Source organism: Cyclospora cayetanensis, unplaced genomic scaffold, assembly GCF_002999335.1.
Source record: "Cyclospora cayetanensis isolate NF1_C8 unplaced genomic scaffold, CcayRef3 CcayRef3_contig_15, whole genome shotgun sequence".
Classification (NCBI taxonomy): Eukaryota; Apicomplexa; class Conoidasida; order Eucoccidiorida; family Eimeriidae; genus Cyclospora; species Cyclospora cayetanensis.
Window position 1 is genome coordinate 139,032 of NW_020312092.1, and position 17,264 is coordinate 156,295.

At 50.2% G+C, this 17,264-nt stretch overlaps 3 protein-coding genes across 3 annotated transcripts; 1 reads left to right on the top strand and 2 right to left on the bottom strand.

The window, feature by feature from the left end:
* Positions 1-966: 966 nt before the first annotated feature.
* On the top strand, positions 967-4,936 carry LOC34622556. Its single transcript, XM_026336825.1, is given in 7 exon segments — positions 967-2,703; positions 2,817-2,932; positions 3,171-3,436; positions 3,701-3,947; positions 4,137-4,255; positions 4,455-4,522; positions 4,679-4,936. Coding segments are annotated over 7 exon segments (2,811 nt in total).
* Positions 4,937-6,211: 1,275 nt separating this feature from the next.
* LOC34622555 lies at positions 6,212-8,099 on the bottom strand. Its single transcript, XM_026336826.1, has 7 exons — positions 8,021-8,099; positions 7,428-7,723; positions 7,182-7,333; positions 6,897-7,030; positions 6,680-6,764; positions 6,458-6,492; positions 6,212-6,312 (listed from the first exon to the last, which is right to left on the bottom strand). Exons 1-7 carry the CDS (start codon positions 8,097-8,099, stop codon positions 6,212-6,214), a joined length of 882 nt encoding a protein of 293 aa, XP_026192611.1.
* A 1,849-nt stretch (positions 8,100-9,948) lies between these two features.
* Positions 9,949-16,658, bottom strand: LOC34622554. The gene is made up of 17 exons (XM_026336827.1): positions 16,281-16,658; positions 15,913-16,173; positions 15,480-15,654; positions 14,861-15,210; positions 14,507-14,677; positions 14,235-14,378; positions 13,933-14,057; positions 13,453-13,675; positions 12,974-13,174; positions 12,763-12,824; positions 11,932-12,559; positions 11,578-11,716; positions 11,311-11,432; positions 11,040-11,152; positions 10,800-10,915; positions 10,489-10,563; positions 9,949-10,310 (listed from the first exon to the last, which is right to left on the bottom strand). Exons 1-17 carry the CDS (start codon positions 16,656-16,658, stop codon positions 9,949-9,951), a joined length of 3,645 nt encoding a protein of 1,214 aa, XP_026192612.1.
* Positions 16,659-17,264: the final 606 nt, after the last annotated feature.

Consider the following 17,264-nt stretch of genomic DNA (forward strand, 5'->3'; position numbering starts at 1 on the left):
AAAAGCTGTTGAGTTGAACGGATATTTGTAGTTGGGTTCAGGAAAAAGGGTATGAATCCTATTTCCACCAGAAAAACTGTATCGGGCAGGCTAGTATATGTATGTCCCGGTCTAGAAACGAGATCCTGTTGCTCTGCAAATATGCGACCTTGAGGTTGGAGTGGATCTGTGATCTGAATATCTCACCAGATACCCCAGAAATGAAGCCCTTAATGCTTGAACTATGTTACTGAGGTCATTTTTAAATGTTCCAGTGTATATCCAGCATCGACAAAGCGTTTTCCCAGAGCAAGGATCTATGCGCGCAGGATTTACTGCTAGTGCTCCCAGGTGAGAAACTCCGGATTTGAAACCATCCAGTATGCTTTAAGTAGTCCAATCAGCTACTCGATTATTTACCGCCTTCTAGACATACATTATTGCGAAGTATAGAATGATGCAAGCTCTGCAAAGTGCCTGTAGAGTAGCAGGAGCCAGCCTACCCGGTGACCGTCTGACGACCGATGCACATGCGGTCGGTCTGTCACAAAACCATTATCCTTTTCCCTCAACTATGGTGGAAATCGAATTATAATTGCTGCTGATACCTTGCTAATCCTTATCCTTCCACTGTTGCAATGTACTACTTCCCATATTCAGATGTACCCTGCGCAGATAGGCGTATATCCTGACTCACTTTTTCGACAAGTATGGGAGCTAGCTGCAGGGCATTTCACAGATTGCCTGCGTTACGGAGTTCCTACTAAAGAGAACTAGCGCATGGGCCAAGTTCTTTCTGAATTAATGTTGGTCAGCTGCACTTCGCAGGAAGACCGTCCTGCCAAGTGACCTGCTTGAAGAATTACCTTCCGCAGCACCAGGGCACTGCATGCCCCTTTCCTCTGGCAAAACCGCGACAAAGCTCTCAGCTGCTGGAGGGAACTGTTGCTTCCCCTTATAGTGAGTTGTGAAGCAGTACTCTATACTATGGAGCAAACACTCCACACGCCACTTCCGCACATAAAGGCTCCAGTAGAGCCTGTGAAGGCTCCTACAGAGCCCGTAAAGGCTCCTATAGTAGCCGCTATGAAACCAGAAGGGCTAGGCGAGCTGGGTGCTATGTATCATCCGTCGGGTGCTTGGGACACGGCATCCACTTCCAGCGGCGGTCCTTCTATCAACAGCTGCTCAAGCATTGTGCAGCCAGTTAGCAGTTCCACAAACAGGTTATCGTCGTCGTTTGATGAATCTGATGTCAGCTTAAAAAGCAACAGAGGCGATATGCCTTCCACAATTAAGCATCAGTATGTCGGTGTCTTACCAGGTGTTCTGTCCTCCAGCTCAGCTTCCGGTGGGCTTCCTTCAAAGGCTGTGGCCATTCCCGATATGTCGCCAGCATGGGGCCAGTACCAAATTAGCACTACACCGGGGACTTGTACGCCGCTATACTGCAGCTTGACGCCAACTAGGATCCCATCCCAACAAGGCCCTGCTTCTGGCGACGTTGATGAATCACAGGCGCAGCCGGCATATTTGGAGCCAGCACACCCTCATAGGAAATGTGTACACTCTTCTGAAAGTCTTGTGGAGTTACATACAGACAAGAATCCTTCTTATAATCGAGAAGGCGGTGCATTGGGGAGCCGCAAGCTGTCTCTTTTGCTTAACGAAACACCACTGCAAGTGGATTCACTGCCACAGGAGGTGCAAGCAATGCTTCACAAAGAGGGAGAATCAGTAAGCCAGGAGCTGCCGGTATCTGTCCCACGCTGGTTTGACGCTGAAACAGGCTGCATCCGTCATGAATACCTTCCTGAGCTCCCAAGTTACCGTATGACTCTTAACACTTCCGTTGCGAAGCTCTCGGCAGCATCTCGCGTTTACCAGCGCACCCGATGGCCTGGCGAGCCCGCCAAAGTGGCCTTCTCCGGTTCTCAGCCCTATAAAGCCAGAAGCATCCGGCGTATTTCTTGCCCTGAAACTAGTATCCTTCGGAGAAAGTCCGACTTTGTCTCCGCATCATCGCAACCCCAATCAAATATTCAAGCACCAGCAGAAACCGCTAGACATGCCAGAAATACTGTACTCTCTGATGTGTCCGGAGGTCTTGCAGCGCGCAATCGGCGCGTTCGTTTTGCCACCGTGGCGTCCGCCAGAGAATACACAGAAAGATCTCCTTCTCCGGTAGCCGGCGTTTCAATGGTTTCAGAGCCACCGACGCTTGCAGGCCTTTGCCAAGATGATCCTTGGGGCACCCCAGAAGACGATAGACTAGTACAGTTCCTGCCGGGCGACAAGATCTCCTCGACACGAGCCACAAAGCTTCTCGACTGCATGATGGAAATAGTTCAACGGCTCTTAAAGCATTCATCGGTACACAGTGCAGACCACGCGCAACTGGAAACAAGCTTAAGACTGCTCCAACACTTTGGAACAGAATGTGTGGGCCGAGTACCGGCGCTTTGTTTCCTGGCAGACACTTTGGAAGCCTGCGAGCAGCTAGTGAAGGACAAGCTACCTGAGGAGGAGGCAGCATTACTATTGCTGCTGATAGAAGCGACTAAAAAGCCGCTGCTCTCGCGAGAGGCGGTTCTGAGACTCCACCGTATTAAACAACAGATGCGATACCCACAGTATCTCGATTTGTTCCTGACTCCCTTAGAAACCCTGCAGGTATCCTAAAGTACCATTCATACACGGGCTACGCCAGCTGTCCTTGGGCCTGTATTCAAGCTATTCATTTAGCTTCCACTGGACATTCCTACATAGAATCGAATAGAGGAAAGCGCTAAGGTTTCGCTAGCAGCAATACTGTGATACTTCCTTCTGAATTGCAGCGCCTTCGGATCTGCGACAGACGAAAGGCTACCACGAGGCTTTCCCTTTACGCCGCGATTGCTGATGAGACCCTTCTGGATCCTGCGTGCAAAGTCCACGCCAATGCCTTTCTAGTGTAAGTGCACGCTTACCCCTGTGGATAAACGCTCGTGGTGGGGACAGTGTTCAACTGATATTATGCTGCGTTGTTGCTACCTTTAATGAATCAAGCTACGTAGCACTTCACTAGAACCTGTTCCTAGAAAATAGTTTTGCTGTAGCTGGCTATATGCAGCTTAGGTTTTGTTCCCGCCCTTGCTCCATAGCTTGCTTTCATCCCGTCATATCTGTGGACTCTGACATGTCGTGTACAGAAACGACTCGGCGTGTGGAATCGTTACTTCACGACCATGGAACGGCAGCAAAAATCCCAGAGCATTTGCAGTAGACATCCTTAAGCTGTGTGAAGAGGATATTCTGGCAAGTCAGCAACGAATGAAGTGTGACGAATCTTCTCCATCTGGTCAACAAGCAAACCCCAGAAAAGCAAGCAGCATTACCATGATTATTGAGAGTGCCTTACGTAGAACGTCAGAACTTGGCACGTGCAGTATGGGCCTGCTAGCACTCGACGATGCAGGTTAGCACAGCTATGATATTTGGTCACCAGCATCGCCAGCATTGAGCGTACTCTCCACCCCGTCTTACACCCAGCAACCAATAACTCGAATGTGCCACTCCGAATGTATGAATCCAAACAGCATCTATAGTTTTTCAACGTGAGAGGTACATTTTATCCTCTGATCTGTTGCTGTAAGCTCAGCTGCTAATCCAATGTGATCTCACAGAACACGTTATTGGTGGGATCATTTAATTGTTAGAAACAATTGTGGTGCGATTTCAGGAGAAAGATTGCGCTTCGCTACTTGTGGATTCGTGAGGCTTCTCGTCCTAAGACGGTCTTCTGCTTCTGGAATTTTGTCTCGAGTGGCTGAGGCACCAGTGAGGAATGCTGCTGTCGCTGCAGAGACGCAGTTGTTCAAGTGGCCCTCAAAAAAGGAGCTGATCGATGATATTGCTCGCCAAGCCGAATGCCAGGACACCAGTGGAGTGGACACTTCCAAGGGAAGTGTGGACCCTGCAGCGCGAAGGCAAGCTATAGCGCAATAGCTTTGCTACATTCTCACGACGTGTTGACGCAGAGAGCTGCATGCTGAGGCAATTTTTAGCGCCTTGAGGGGCTGGAGAAAAGCCGTTTTCACATTCCAAGACCTTCTGTCATAGTGTAGGTTTCACTGTTGTTCTCTAGCTTCTGTGTACAATTGCAAGTGCATCCTCAGGCAGGCCTTGCTCAGAGTCATTGAGTGGGCGGAAAATGGTAATGGATGGAGCTCTCGAGGCCTTGTGGAGCAAGAAGTGTCTGTGCAAGAGGGCGATTTCTTTATCATGGCGGATGACAGTGAGTGCTGCATAGTTTAAGAGCGATCCGTAAGCCTTTCCTTGTGGGGCATTGCTCAAGTCCAACAAAAAGTGGAATGCACGCAATGTGCAAAGCTCTTGGAAGGCGCGTAACAGCCACATTCTAAGCGACCTAGTACAAAGTTGGGGGAAAAACGCACAAAAAGAAAGCAACAGTGTAATTGCTACTGTCTGTTCAGTTTTGTTCGATATCGTTAGTAGCGAAGAAATGCGCCACTTGTTTTCATGCTGTCTTACACCAGAAGAGGTACGCCACCAGTTGATATTTGTGGTAGACACCTGAGAAATAAGCGCACCAGAATTCATACGTAGTAGGGCTCGCACACATACATGCTCATTTTGAACAGTGAACGTTTAGTCTGTTGTCAAGTTCCTGCAAACTGTCTTGCTCTACATGTTTCAGGGCAAGGACGCCACTGACATTTCGCTGTGCATATCTCCCACTTGTCTTCCAAATCTTTTAAAAAGGCTGTGGAAGCAACGGGTACCAGATGTGCAAGCGTTGCTGTCCCGTGTGAAGGACAAGCAACAACGAATTGCTGCCCACGCAATTGGCAGGCGTGGTGTGCCAGAGACGCTTGAAGCTTGCCCCTTAGACCTCCCGATTGTGGCTGGATGGATTCGTAATAGGAAAGATCATATGGAAGGCGAAGACAGCTAAATGACCCACTTTGGCACTCACTGAGCCCGCGCAACACTCGTTGCTCTCCACACAGCACTGAAGCTTTCCCACCGCGGACAGAGGCGACAGGAGCACTCGTTGGATGTGAACCCGCGTTGGCCAAGAGTCTGACTTTGGCCAGTCTGTTGTCATAGGAAGATCCCCCGCCACTTTTATTGTGGTCTTCTGATTTTAGCCCAGAGGCTAAACGAGGAATGGCTATGTCCAATGGAAAGTTCTTCACTCTACTAACATATCCTACTCTCAATTAGGGAGCTAGAGCACAGATGCACCATAGGAAGAATGGTGACAATCAAGGCACCAAGATGATAATCACACAGCACGACTGCACCTAGCGTAGCACACCCGTCGTCTTCAACTTTACAAAAAGCACAGTATAGTGGCTGCTCATCCGAAGGGGCCGCCAAAATACACGGGATTTTCTGTGGGTAATTTTACACATTTGTGCTTTTTAAAACGGACCCACGGGGCCCATTGCTTAATAGGAAGCACTAAAGCTACAGACAACAGCATAGAGTTCTTCGCACCCGCAAACGCCTGTTCGACACCCCTATACCGCCAGTTGTGCAGAGCAAATGGAACTATTAGAGAAAAACACTAAACAAATTTACCGCCTTTTCACGTGCGAGTCATTCACTTCTAGTGCCCAAAGGGCACTTAGATTTCTACATACGCCCATCCTGACGCAAGCCAAAGGATGAGCACCCAATGCGTTGAATGAAGACCAAGGGCCTGGAAGCCCCAAACGATGCCCTATTGCATTATGGAGCCTTGCTGCGTAGCCACAATTCGTAGGTCTCTAGGCGGCATGTGGATCTTACTACAACGCACGTAGGCGAGTTAACAAGCTGAAGGGTTGATTGAGAGGGGCAACAGATAATGTGCAGGCTTCACTTGATGCATCATAGCCGAAGGATACCAGTGACCTAAAACCCCAGCCTGGAGGTACTACACAATCCGTATGCGCAGCAGCGCTTTCAGCCAGGACTGCAACTACGGCGAAAATATTGAATGCAACACAATTGTTCCCCACCGCAAGCGTCTGGCGCGTGTGACACCCTATCACAAGATCATCTCTCCACCGTGAGGGCACCACAGCAAACATAAAAAGGCATTTTCGATTCCTTCTCTGCGCCTATATAAATGCACACATGTGGCTTTGGTGGGCGAAGATAAAGTGTTACTCCGCGGGTCTGGTTTGTGATAGTGCAGACAGTTTTATAGGCTTGAAGAGCCGCCGTTGACGAAGTAACCTCACTCCGCCGCCGCAGTCTGTCTAGGGACGTACTGCTTCCGCCCATCGACACTCCAGCCCTGCCCTCTGCTCCTGCCTCTCGGCCGCCATCCTCCACGCCCTGAATGCAAATGCCACAAATGCACTCACGACACTCATCGTTCAACTGAAGAAGCTCTCGCCCAATGCCCGAGACAGGCCCTGACTGCTACTTCTCGAAGGTGTGGGTGGTGAAATTTTCTACGACGAAAAAGGCCGTCCCTTACATGACTCATGGCTGTAGCCATCAGAGCCTCCAGACCTACAAAAGGCAGCAAAGAGTATCAGGGGACGCAGCTTTTTACGCTAATCTGGCGGCATATGACTTCGAGCACTGAAGAAATAGAGGCACTTAGTTTCTCAGCCTACGTCATCAAGCTGCAGTGCTCACAGATAGAAGCCCTCGAGGCAGGGGCATTTAGGAGCTACAAAGCATCCAACAGTATTACCTGCCGCCACGGGGAGCGCGTGGCCCCCAATTATCTCCCCGGCGTCCCCTCCCAAAACTGTAGAATCCACCCCGTCTGCCTGCGTCTCATACGATGCAACATCAAACTACGGGGAGTGCTGCAAACGCATGCGAGCAAAGGGAACCGTTTCGCAGTCAGATGGCTTAGGTGCACGTCATTAGGGCACGTGGCAACTGGCTGTCACTACAAGACGTACTGGATCGTCCTCTGGTCCAGCTACTGGCAGTGGTAAGGGCCTCAGCATCGTCCTTCTGCAGCTGCTCCCACATATCATGCTTCCACACACCCTTGTCTTCATCCGGCGTCCAAAGCTTCTTACTTTGGCCCACACTGCAAAACGAGACGCAGAAAGGGTCGCCACCGCGCATGACTTGAGCACAAGATACGAGCAGCTGGAGTGCGGCATCTCGCATCGCCATGCGTTGCAAAAAGACGTTAAAACGCCCTCTAAAACCGCCATTCAAGCCGCAGAGGAACTCACCGAGTCTGCGTGCTTTTAGGCAACGACGTTTCGGGATCGCTATCGGAGGTTTGCTTTGATGCCTCAGACTCTTCGCCGTCGCAGTCGCGCCGGTCGTCGTGTAAGAAGTAGCGAGTTTCTCTAGGAACAAATGAAGGGTCTTCTTGCATAAGCTGCGTGCAAAAGCATTCAATGTTGCTGCTGCTGCTTCCCACCCAACGCCAGGGCTAGCAGACATGTCAGTGGGAAACAGCAACACCGACCAACCTGCCATGTCGTCTTTATTCTAGGCTTGCCACCATCACCACGGGGGATTCCTCGGCGCGGTCCGCCAACGTCCGTCTCTGGAACCGCTTTTCTACTGCTTCGAGTTTCTGCATCAGCTGGTGCCTCGGCAAAAGCCTTTGTACGGTTTGTGCTGACCGCGAAGTGCCCACCCGTCACAGCAGGCTCAGCAACACAGCGAGTCGAAGAAGAGACTCCGACGTCAACTGCGGTGTCTGAGCTGCCGCCAAGAGCGTCGACACCACGAGACGACTCCTCTTCGTCGCTTCCAGAGCTTACTGAAGCAGACATACACCACTAGCGAATAGGCGAGCGTCGCGTGACAATGTAGGCGTGCGATGGACTGTCTGCGATGGCATAGCAATAGCTTAAGAGTTGCTCTGCTGAACAGCTTGAAGGATATGATGACATCCTGGAGCAATAAGTACAGTGAGCACGTGAGAATGCCGAAAGAAATGGAAGACCAGTTGCCGTGCTGCGGGCTGTACGCAGTCCAACGCAAGCGCTGTTTCTACGTGCACACACGCGCCATTCGAATGCGCGCATGTACCGCTGCCTTATTACCAACAACCCACTTTCCGACTTGTCATCAAAGACGTCGCCTTCGTCTTCCTCTTGTGATGAAGCTCGGCGCAGGTTTCGCCGGTTGCCCATCTCGATGGAGAGCAGTCACTGCAGGGGCCAAATGCGAGTGGATATGGCTATGTCGAAGTACCGTAGCTTTCAGAGCACCAGTCGCCCTGCGCCTTCGGTCCGTCGGAGAGGCAACGTGGCTCGAACTAGACCATGAACCAGAATCTCGAATGCTTAGAAGGAGGCGACTTGCACGCTTCCGCAACACGGGGTTCTGTGATTCTACACATAAGCTCACTACCACGGGCACTTTAATGGAGCATGGGTGGAGATAGCTACTTGGACTGGCGAGAAGCATACACGTACTACGCCGCAGGCACTCTATGCCCAAGGGATGGAATGCCAGAGCGCAGCCTACACCAAGAACGCATTGCTGGCGCCTCGATGAGGTGCCTTCAGCATGAAAATTTTGTACAGAAACCCTTCTAGGATGCTTTCGGCAGTACTGCTCATAAATGTCTTGGCACCTCTATGCAAGCGAATCGCATCCTCTGCTCAGAATGGAAGATCTCCTTATATTTCTCATGAAGCTCCAGGCATTAATTGCTGAAGTAACATACACTGGGAATCCCATGGGTGCATTCGATAAGCCTGCCTATGGCATTTGCGCGGAGCATGCACAAAGCAGCCACCAGGGGTACGGCCGAAACGTCCTACGCCATATGTGGCAAAGCCAATGGTCATATCCACAAATTTGCATTAATCAATCCAACTATGTTCAATTCATGTTTCACACGGAAGTGCGTCCTTTGAGCATGAAAGTACCAGCCATTTGTCGAGTCGCAGTCGAACCTGCAACGCAAGGCGGCCCCGCAGAGCACAATCCTGGTAGTGACCTTTCAGATAGCTGTACTACTAGTTCCATAATCAGCGTACTTTTCCGTTCGTAAGCTTCCTTGGCGCCCTCCGTTGACTAGCCGCAGATGTCTGTCTGTTCGTAGCGGTATACGCCAACCCCACAGAAACGGACGGCGTATACAAATTGCGCCACTATGTGCCGTTTTTGCTTTTCTTTTAGAGCGTATATCATATACTGCTGTAAGCGATGCGTTAGACTTATCTGCTCTGGCTGAGCTGGAGTACTAGAAGCTCTTCTATGGTACATGACAAATAGAGGCACACCGGAAGGCGTGTGCAGACTCCGCTCTCTTCCTCACGCACTATAGCAGGTTAACTTATGAGACAAGCATAATTGCAGGAAGCTTGGCTTTCAACTTAATATAGGTACAGGCTATTTTCTTGCGCGGAGAAGCACCTAGTGTGCTATCTTTAACTCTGCAAAGCCGACGTCATGCGCAAAGCATCTACGCTTCTGTACAACAGCTCAGCCAATAGCTTCCAGCCGACCATCAGCTTCGAACTCCTTCTCTACGATATCTGCGAGGACCAGAGTGGTATATATATATGTACTGTGCTCTCCTTACACACCATTGCCATTACGAGTTAACGTTCAAACGATCGAAGTAAAGGTCACACCGTCGAGTCGGACAGACTAGCGAAAGCGCTTCAAGGACAAACTGAAACTCCAGTTTAACAAACATAGAGCTTCAAATATTGCTGGCTAGTACAGCTTCTGTTTAACTGATACATCGGCTTATTATTAAAATAGCTGACGTGTAAATTCACACACATTCCTCTGTAGCCGATTCCACCCTCAAGGCAAAACCAATGAAACAAAGAAACCGGCGAGACAAAGGACCTGATACTAATTTGAGAGAGGCTGTTGTTTCGCCTCTTTATTTATTCACATAGAAACGGGCACAGATACAGGTGCATGCATGTAGCTATTGCAGTTTTGCTGCAGGAGGCGATGGGCCAGGCTTTCTGTCGCCACCCTGGCGGAATAGCAAAATTAGCATAGCCACTGCCATCAGAGCATGAACGCAGTAGTCATCAGGACACTGTCTGGGCGTTCCAGATTGGCTTTGAGCTCTCTCAGATTCTGTTTACCAGCCTCCCTTTCTGCAGCATCATCCGTCCTTTCAAGCCCTTCACGGCCCCCGACATGTGTAGCGTAACCCCCCTCCTGTCGCCGCTTTTGAAGGCGTTCGCGTGTTTCCGCTTCTTCGCCTTCCTCTGGGGATTCCTGTTGTTCCAGGGGCTGCTCTTCTGCAGGCTCGTCGAGATTGAATTCGGAATCGAGGCCATATCCGCTTTCCGAGGCGATGTAGATTTGATGCTGACGCACAATAGCTAATGCCATCTGCAGTATGTGTGGATGCTTTACAGTCCCTATGCCCAACAATGACAACGCAAAGGGTGACAGCCGGCGAAGGAACCGATGCGAATATCAAACCGCGTGGTAAGTGCAATATCAGTTAAGGCGTTGTAAAGGCTGGAGGGGTGACCTTAGATACAAGGGTCACGCTGTGATGCAAGTGAGCTCCAGATGGAGATAGTATTTGCTTACCAGCCCAATTGTAATACATATGGCACAGCTTGTAGGAAACTACTGCAAGGAAGTGCCTCGACCAGTCACTTTCGTCTGCAAACGCTAAGCAAAGGCTTCAGTTTGGCTAGTGTAAGTTGCTAGCCTTTGCAAAGCAAACCAACTGCAAACTCCTACAACCTAGAAAACGTGTACGTGGGTACTGCCATGGACCTAGCTCCGTAACAATTGCATGCACTCTCACAGCTACTCCTAACGCTGACAGTTTATGGCTCTCTTGGCAGTCGTATTCGGCAGCAGCAAGTCGATACTGTGCGAACGGTTCCCCGTACTTGCTATAATGTGGAATTCAGATGCTGAAGGAGATCCTCTTGTTGGATCAGCCGTTCCAATAAGGAATTTCTTTTCAAGCGTTGCCGTGTCTGGGGATATTGGAATAATAGGACCACTGTTCCATCGCAGCAACACAGTATACACAATGCGGGAGGTTCTTGATTTGCTGGCTGGCTCAAATACCGTTAGTTACCCGCATGCGGAGTTCGATAAATACAACTGAGAGCGCATGGACCAACCTGTCAATGTAGGATCCAACTGGGAGCCCCTGAACACCGTCCCTGCCCCTCATAAAGAACCTCATTGGGCTGGCAGGCCGGTGTGGGTTTACCAGCACATTGAGGTGCACACGCTGAGGCGAACACAGCAGCGGGAAAAGACTCATGGCCACTTCTTTAAATGCGTTATACCAGTTGTCATAAGCGCGAAGACGGGGCCCTGGTTCAAGAGTACATTGTTGCATAGCAGGATACCTTATAAAGCTGGGACTATCATTATTTGTCGCTGCACCTGGATTATATGCGAGATAATTGCCTTCCTCAAATACACAGTACTGCCTAGCCTAGGCTCGTTTTTATGAAATTTGACTTCTGGGGAAACGTAACCATCCAGAGCAATAATCACTCCGTTGGCTTCTGCACAAGCAAAAATCCGATAGAAACTGAGCAGCATCTATGACAACACATTAAGCAAGGTCTTGTACAACAAATCTGCAAAGTACTCGTCTAGACGAAGCAATATTGGATGTCTTAGTGGGGCTGAAATAGGAATGCTGACCGTGCGGCGTCGGTTCGTCGGCAGTAGCGGTGAACGTCAACTTGATTGGCTGGAGCCATCGATAATTCGACCTTGCATAACTCAGGAGACGATGAGTGTCTGGGAGTACAACGCCAAGTTTGTCTTCTGCTTGAATGACCTGATCACAGAAGTATTGTTCGGAGCAAGCACTGCCCGAGAACATGGAATGACTCGAAATTGGCCCCGCGCGTTGGCATTCTTATTCCAGTATTTCCGCTATTCTTCTTTTCATTTAAGGAGCAGAGCCAGTCAGCAAGGCGGCCAACTATCACGCAGCGGCTACGCGGGATCAAACGATAAAGTAAAATGGGAAAGCGTCCCCTGAGTACTTGCCTGGTGAGGTTCTGATTCAGGCCAGAAAAAAGTGCAGATGAGAAGTCCAAGCGGCCTGTAGAGGGGCACAAATCCCTCTTCCATCCTGACCCTGAGGATGTTCCGGCCTTGTGAGGTAAGGGTAGGTCCATCGCAGGACAAAATAGCCCCCTTGTAATTTATATGTGCCCCAATGTCTTCCGCTTTGCCAGAAAATGCCTCCAAGTCGGTTTCCCGACACATTCGCAGAGCACACTGAAAAACGCCCTCTGGGAAGGCAGCTGCAACGGGATGCTCAATAGTCAGTTCGCGCTTTTCTGACGAAAACTCAATTTTACCCAAATCAGCTTCGATTACGTCCCTAATCGCTGCGACCTCGTGAGCCAGAACCTCTTTTATCTGCGAATTTCCACTCGGCGCAGACCTGTATATGAGCAGGTGAGCTGGCGCCGGCCTAGAATGTCCTGCGGCCACATCTAAGTGCCTAGTGAACTTTTCCCAGAAGAGTTGGAAGTGCCTAGCCATGTCTCTTACGACGCCAGCGCGGTAGTTCGGAGGATCTGATGCTCCAATATGGCTAATGAACCGCGTGTGCTCGACGTTCCTCCCGCCGACGATTCCTACTACTGCGCAGCGAGAGCTTGCAGGCCTGCTCAAAACATGACATTGTATGTGGCGATGGACAGTGGGAGGCTGAGCAGCTCAGGCGCAATCTCAAATTGTGCACGAGCCCGGATCTCGAGCACATTGAAAGGCTGGCTGACATCTTAGTAGCCCACGCAAACGAATGGCACTTGCGCATGCCATAGCCACCTCAACATAGCATATAGCACTCCCTGATAAAAAGAATACCCGAAAGAGTTGACTGCAATGCCAATGGCCCGCGCGATCTCGGAAACCTTCGTGGGCGGCGCCTGGGATGGCTGAGTTGAAGACATCTGTATACCGCATTGTGACACCACAGCATCCATGACTAGCTTCAAGCCGAACGATGTTGCATTGCAGCTTTGAGACTCACTGATAGACTCGCGTCTCCCCATGCGCTAACAGCACTGACCTTAACAGGTGCTTCTCTTAAGGGCGCGAGCGGCTGGTCAGCCGCCCAAGGAACACCAGCACGGGATTCCTCGTCAGTGATTTTTGTTTGAAACTGTAGGTAGACATTCCACCACATGTTCATCGACTTATCCTCCGGCTTGTTCTTGAAATTCTGGAGGGTTTGCAGCTTGCAGCATTGTACTGGAAAGTCCATTTGAACTGAAACCTGCGCGCAAATGCAATCTCACCTACAAGCCGATATCGTTTGCTGTGAGAGCTCGAAGGGTTAGGCACGGAACTCAGCTTTTCCCTCTACCCTCCGTCTAATGTACCCATAATTGATTAGTCGGGCACAAATGCTTATTTGGTTGTCGCACACATCAATGTTTAAACTCCTTGGATTCAGCACGCTGCACTGCTCATAGTAAGTAGGTCCGTGCACTCTTTTGCATCTGTGTGGACTGGGATCTCCAATAAAATCTATTGTGAATCCGAATTGCGTACCTGTTTGGCGGCTATGCGTACTCTGTTGTTGACCTCATCTGAATCGTAAGCAAGCAGAACAATCGCTCCCCTAAGGCCTTGCCTGTGCAGGCTGAAGAGGTCTCGTAGACTCCTTTTGGTTACTTCCACTTTCCCTCTCTTCCATTCAGCCTCAGTCTTGACGAAGTGCTCGCAGCAAACAGGGGCCTCCATCTCAACCACGAGCTGGTTCTTATAGCGGATTCTGAATGCGCGAAACGAGAAATTGGTACAGTGCGCCTGTTATCTGAACGCACTTAACGGAGGAGCAAGCTTGTAAATGCGGCCGGAATAGCTTAGAAACACAATTAGCATGCGTTTCGTGCAAGGCCAAATCGGTGTGCAGCCACACTCCAGTGTGCCACCTTTGCAGTACTAACACCTTTGTAACGGTCGCTTGTGAACGGCTGTCTGTTTAGACGCCCTGTATCCGGAGAAGTGCAGCTGGTCCATTAGAATCACCTTTGCCGCGTTAGCTCGATCGTATTTTTGATTGCCTCTGCGGCCCTAGAGCCTCCATGCTCTCTCCGTCCAGTGCAAACAAGGAGCATCCATTGCTTATCTAGGGGCACCTTATGACGCAGGACCTAAAGTGCAGCACACGAAATGCGCCGTAGCAAGAAAGCAATACAGACTTGGTCTCCTGCGGCAGGATGCAGGCCGAAGGGACGTCCGAGTCACTCCGAGGAATGGATAACATACAGGCTTTCCCCGTAGACTCTATAGGAGCCTATGGATTATGGTGTTTTTACATGGATCCTCACGAGGTTTTGGCAGAGCCGCGCACGGAAATCCGGAGACAGATCCGCTGATGTATCTTGCTGGCGTTCGCGTTCCGTTGCACCCCACGAGATTCGCGCTTCCCCAAAGCTCCGAACATCTCCCATAAGCTTTCTTAAATTCGTAACCTGCATGTCCAATATCATCAGTCAATGCATTAATGGAGAAGCAACGTGTACCACCCATCTCCAGACGCGACTGCCTACCCCTATTCAAAGCTGCAGGTGCACGCATCGGGAGACATGGTGGCGCGTACATTTTGCTGGACATCGAGTGGCAGGCCCTTGTCGCCAATCTGCAGTTTGAGCTCCGACATCTGATTCCGGACTGCAGGCGTGCGGAGGATGTCAGCAACCAGCTCTGCACAGTCGACGAGAGTTTCTTGCGCACTTTTGGGCCGGAGAACAGCTCGAGATCCTGCCGTTGGCTATCAGGGGAGTACACGACAGCAGCTGGCAGGACTGCAAGTTCACAAAGCCCGACGCTGTTCTTCACTTTAACGGAGCTCTCTGGTACAGTAGTGAAACACTTTGCATGCTGTCTAAAAGCACGTTTACAGAGCTTCAGCAGCAAAAATAACCTGCAGCGGAGGAACGTGCTGAGGGCTTACTGGCGGGGCCTGTGCAATAACCCTCAAGAGGTTAACAGGTAAAAAGCACACTCTGGAGCCTCCACGAACCTCCTTTGCTTGCACCACCAGCTTCCCCTCCACATGCTCGTTGTAGGCGTCCTTAAAATACTGGGCAACATTGATTGTCTGGCCGCCTTTTTCAAATGTTGCACGGTCGGCCGTTGTATCGGTTACGTTAATAATTCTATAAATATTCCCCTTGTGCACGGCAACGCAAAGCCGATTCCTGTAAGTAATCTGGGCTTTCTGGTGATCCATATCTCGTAGATGATCCTCGAGGCAGCCTAGTTCGAGCTTGCGGTCGTGCCGGCTCATTTTTAGGAGCCAACCTGTAACATGAAAACGAATAAAGAATAGTGCACAAATCCAAACGCACACATTGACACATATTCACGCATGCCCACGCAAGAAACTAGGTATCTATGTGCTTTTGTATATGTGTATATATACACGCAGCCATGTCGAGACAGCTGGCAACCCAAGCTGCATAATTAGAAAATTCGACAGAAATCGACTGGAGCATAGTTGCACTGGCGCCTTCGACTCTCGGCATCTTAACGTAACGTTAAAGTAAAGGTATCCAGTGCGGAAAACTGACTTTTTTCACTTTGAACAAGTGTTGCATCAATGCCGAGGAGCTGTGATTCGGTCCTTAGAGAACGAGGGTCTAGCTTAAGGTACTGGGATTGCCCGAAAGCCCTTTGGTAACTTGCCGCTTCCAGCGTACTCATGATGGCCGCCATGAAATAAAAGCGCCAATCACCTCCAGTGAGCTGAAAGCACAATATAACTAGATGTACATAGAAGTAGTAGGATGGTCAAGAACACAAGGGTAGACAAGCACACAATTACTTGTGATCGTACCGGGGGAGACAAAGAGGATGCGTTTGACACCATGAAATGGAGGAACTGCACGACTCTAGCTTGTACATCAAACGACGATAAAAGCCAGATCCTCTACTCTGAAAATAGTTAGGGGAGCAAACAATGTGGTGTCAGTCAATTGCAAGAGTTCAACTTGTTTAGCTTACCGGTCGTTCTTCCCCAAAGGTAACTTTGTACACCCTTGAAGGAGCCTCTCCGTCACGGAGCGCCACTTCACGTGTTGGCTCTTCCTTTATAAGAGCCCTTATGCGGCTAGAGTACACAATCAACCATCGCAGTAACTCGGAATGCTGGGCTCCCCTTGACACAACCCGTCGGGGTCTCGCGCTCCCTGGAGGCTCATGGACTCCAGTCAATGCCTTTAGAAGTTCCGCCAGAACCCTTCTACGTTCTTTTCGTTCTTCGACCTGTGGTCGTACAGCATTGACACTGCGTGGTTTGCTATTTTGGGCCTGGTAGTGTGGTGAGAAACCATTCCTCGCGCAGGCAGGCTTACTGCTACGCCAAAACTCACTGGTCTCTCAGTTCCACTCTCTCTTATGCTTATAGGGTATCCCCATGCACTTAGACCGTCTTCAAGCTTCATGCTCCAAGCATTGCAGAGCACTTGACCCTTCCTCTGAGCCGTCGATTCGAGAGCACGATCAAGGTATTCAGGCAGGGGGGGCTGTCTAGCTCCTCCTCGAAATCCCCTTCCTCGTCCTCTTCCAAATCCTCTGCCTTCTCCCCGACCAAATCCATTTGGGTGGTGCTCCCATGGGCAGCGTCCTCTTCCAACCTCTCCTTGCCATCGTTCATCCCTTCGTTCCTCCCGACGCACTCCCCCAGCGCGCTCTTCACGAAAGCGCCCCCCGCGTGGTTCCCACCTACGGGGGTCACCTCTATCTGACATACTAAGAAAGACAATTTGGCTTTAGACTTCTTGGCTCCCTACTGCGGGCAATTCACGCCTGTGTTGTATCCGGTACTAGCAAAGCGGCAGCTAAGTCATGCCCATATGGCTGGTGCACAAGACAGAGCCCGCCAATTCAAGAATTACCAATGATTATCTGTCCAAGATACTTTCAAGTATGCTGGTCCGCCGTTTGACCGGGCTTTGATGCTTGCAATTGCCATAGCTCGTTAACCGACCTGCGGGGATCCTGTGCCCAGTACATTCGTGACACACCCGCTAGAAAATGACCCACTACAATAGAGAGACGCAGACATATGTTTGAATGCAAAGGTAATATTTCAGAAGGAATTAGCATAGCAGGACTTTGTCTCACCCCACGGCCAAGCTTCGACACCTCTGGCTGCGAGCCTATTTCGAGGGAGAGGCTTCACAGAGCACACTGGTACCGCTCAGTAGTACTAGGGAGTGACTTATTCATACATGAAGCAAATAATTATTGAATTCAAAGCATTAACCGTGTGAACAACTGAATACGAGATTCTTTCATACTCTGCGGTGTGCAAGGTCACCCCCAGTTCTGCAAAACGAACGAGCCCACGAGCT

Excerpts from the sequence above, each read along its gene's own strand:
- LOC34622555 (XM_026336826.1), bottom strand. The coding sequence starts at position 8,099 with ATGGGCAACCGGCGAAACCTGCGCCGAGCTTCATCACAAGAGGAAGAC. Across the intron at positions 7,031-7,181 it reads CCTAAAAGCACGCAGACTCG|TGTGGGCCAAAGTAAGAAGC; the intron begins GTGAGTTCCTCT and ends CTCGTTTTGCAG. Across the intron at positions 6,313-6,457 it reads TGGCTACAGCCATGAGTCAT|GGCGTGGAGGATGGCGGCCG; the intron begins GTAAGGGACGGC and ends ATTTGCATTCAG.
- LOC34622554 (XM_026336827.1), bottom strand. The coding sequence starts at position 16,658 with ATGTCAGATAGAGGTGACCCCCGTAGGTGGGAACCACGCGGGGGGCGC. Across the intron at positions 14,058-14,234 it reads CGCGGCTCTGCCAAAACCTC|GTCCTGCGTCATAAGGTGCC; the intron begins GTGAGGATCCAT and ends GCTGCACTTTAG. Across the intron at positions 10,916-11,039 it reads GTTGGATCCTACATTGACAG|TGGTCCTATTATTCCAATAT; the intron begins GTTGGTCCATGC and ends GCGATGGAACAG.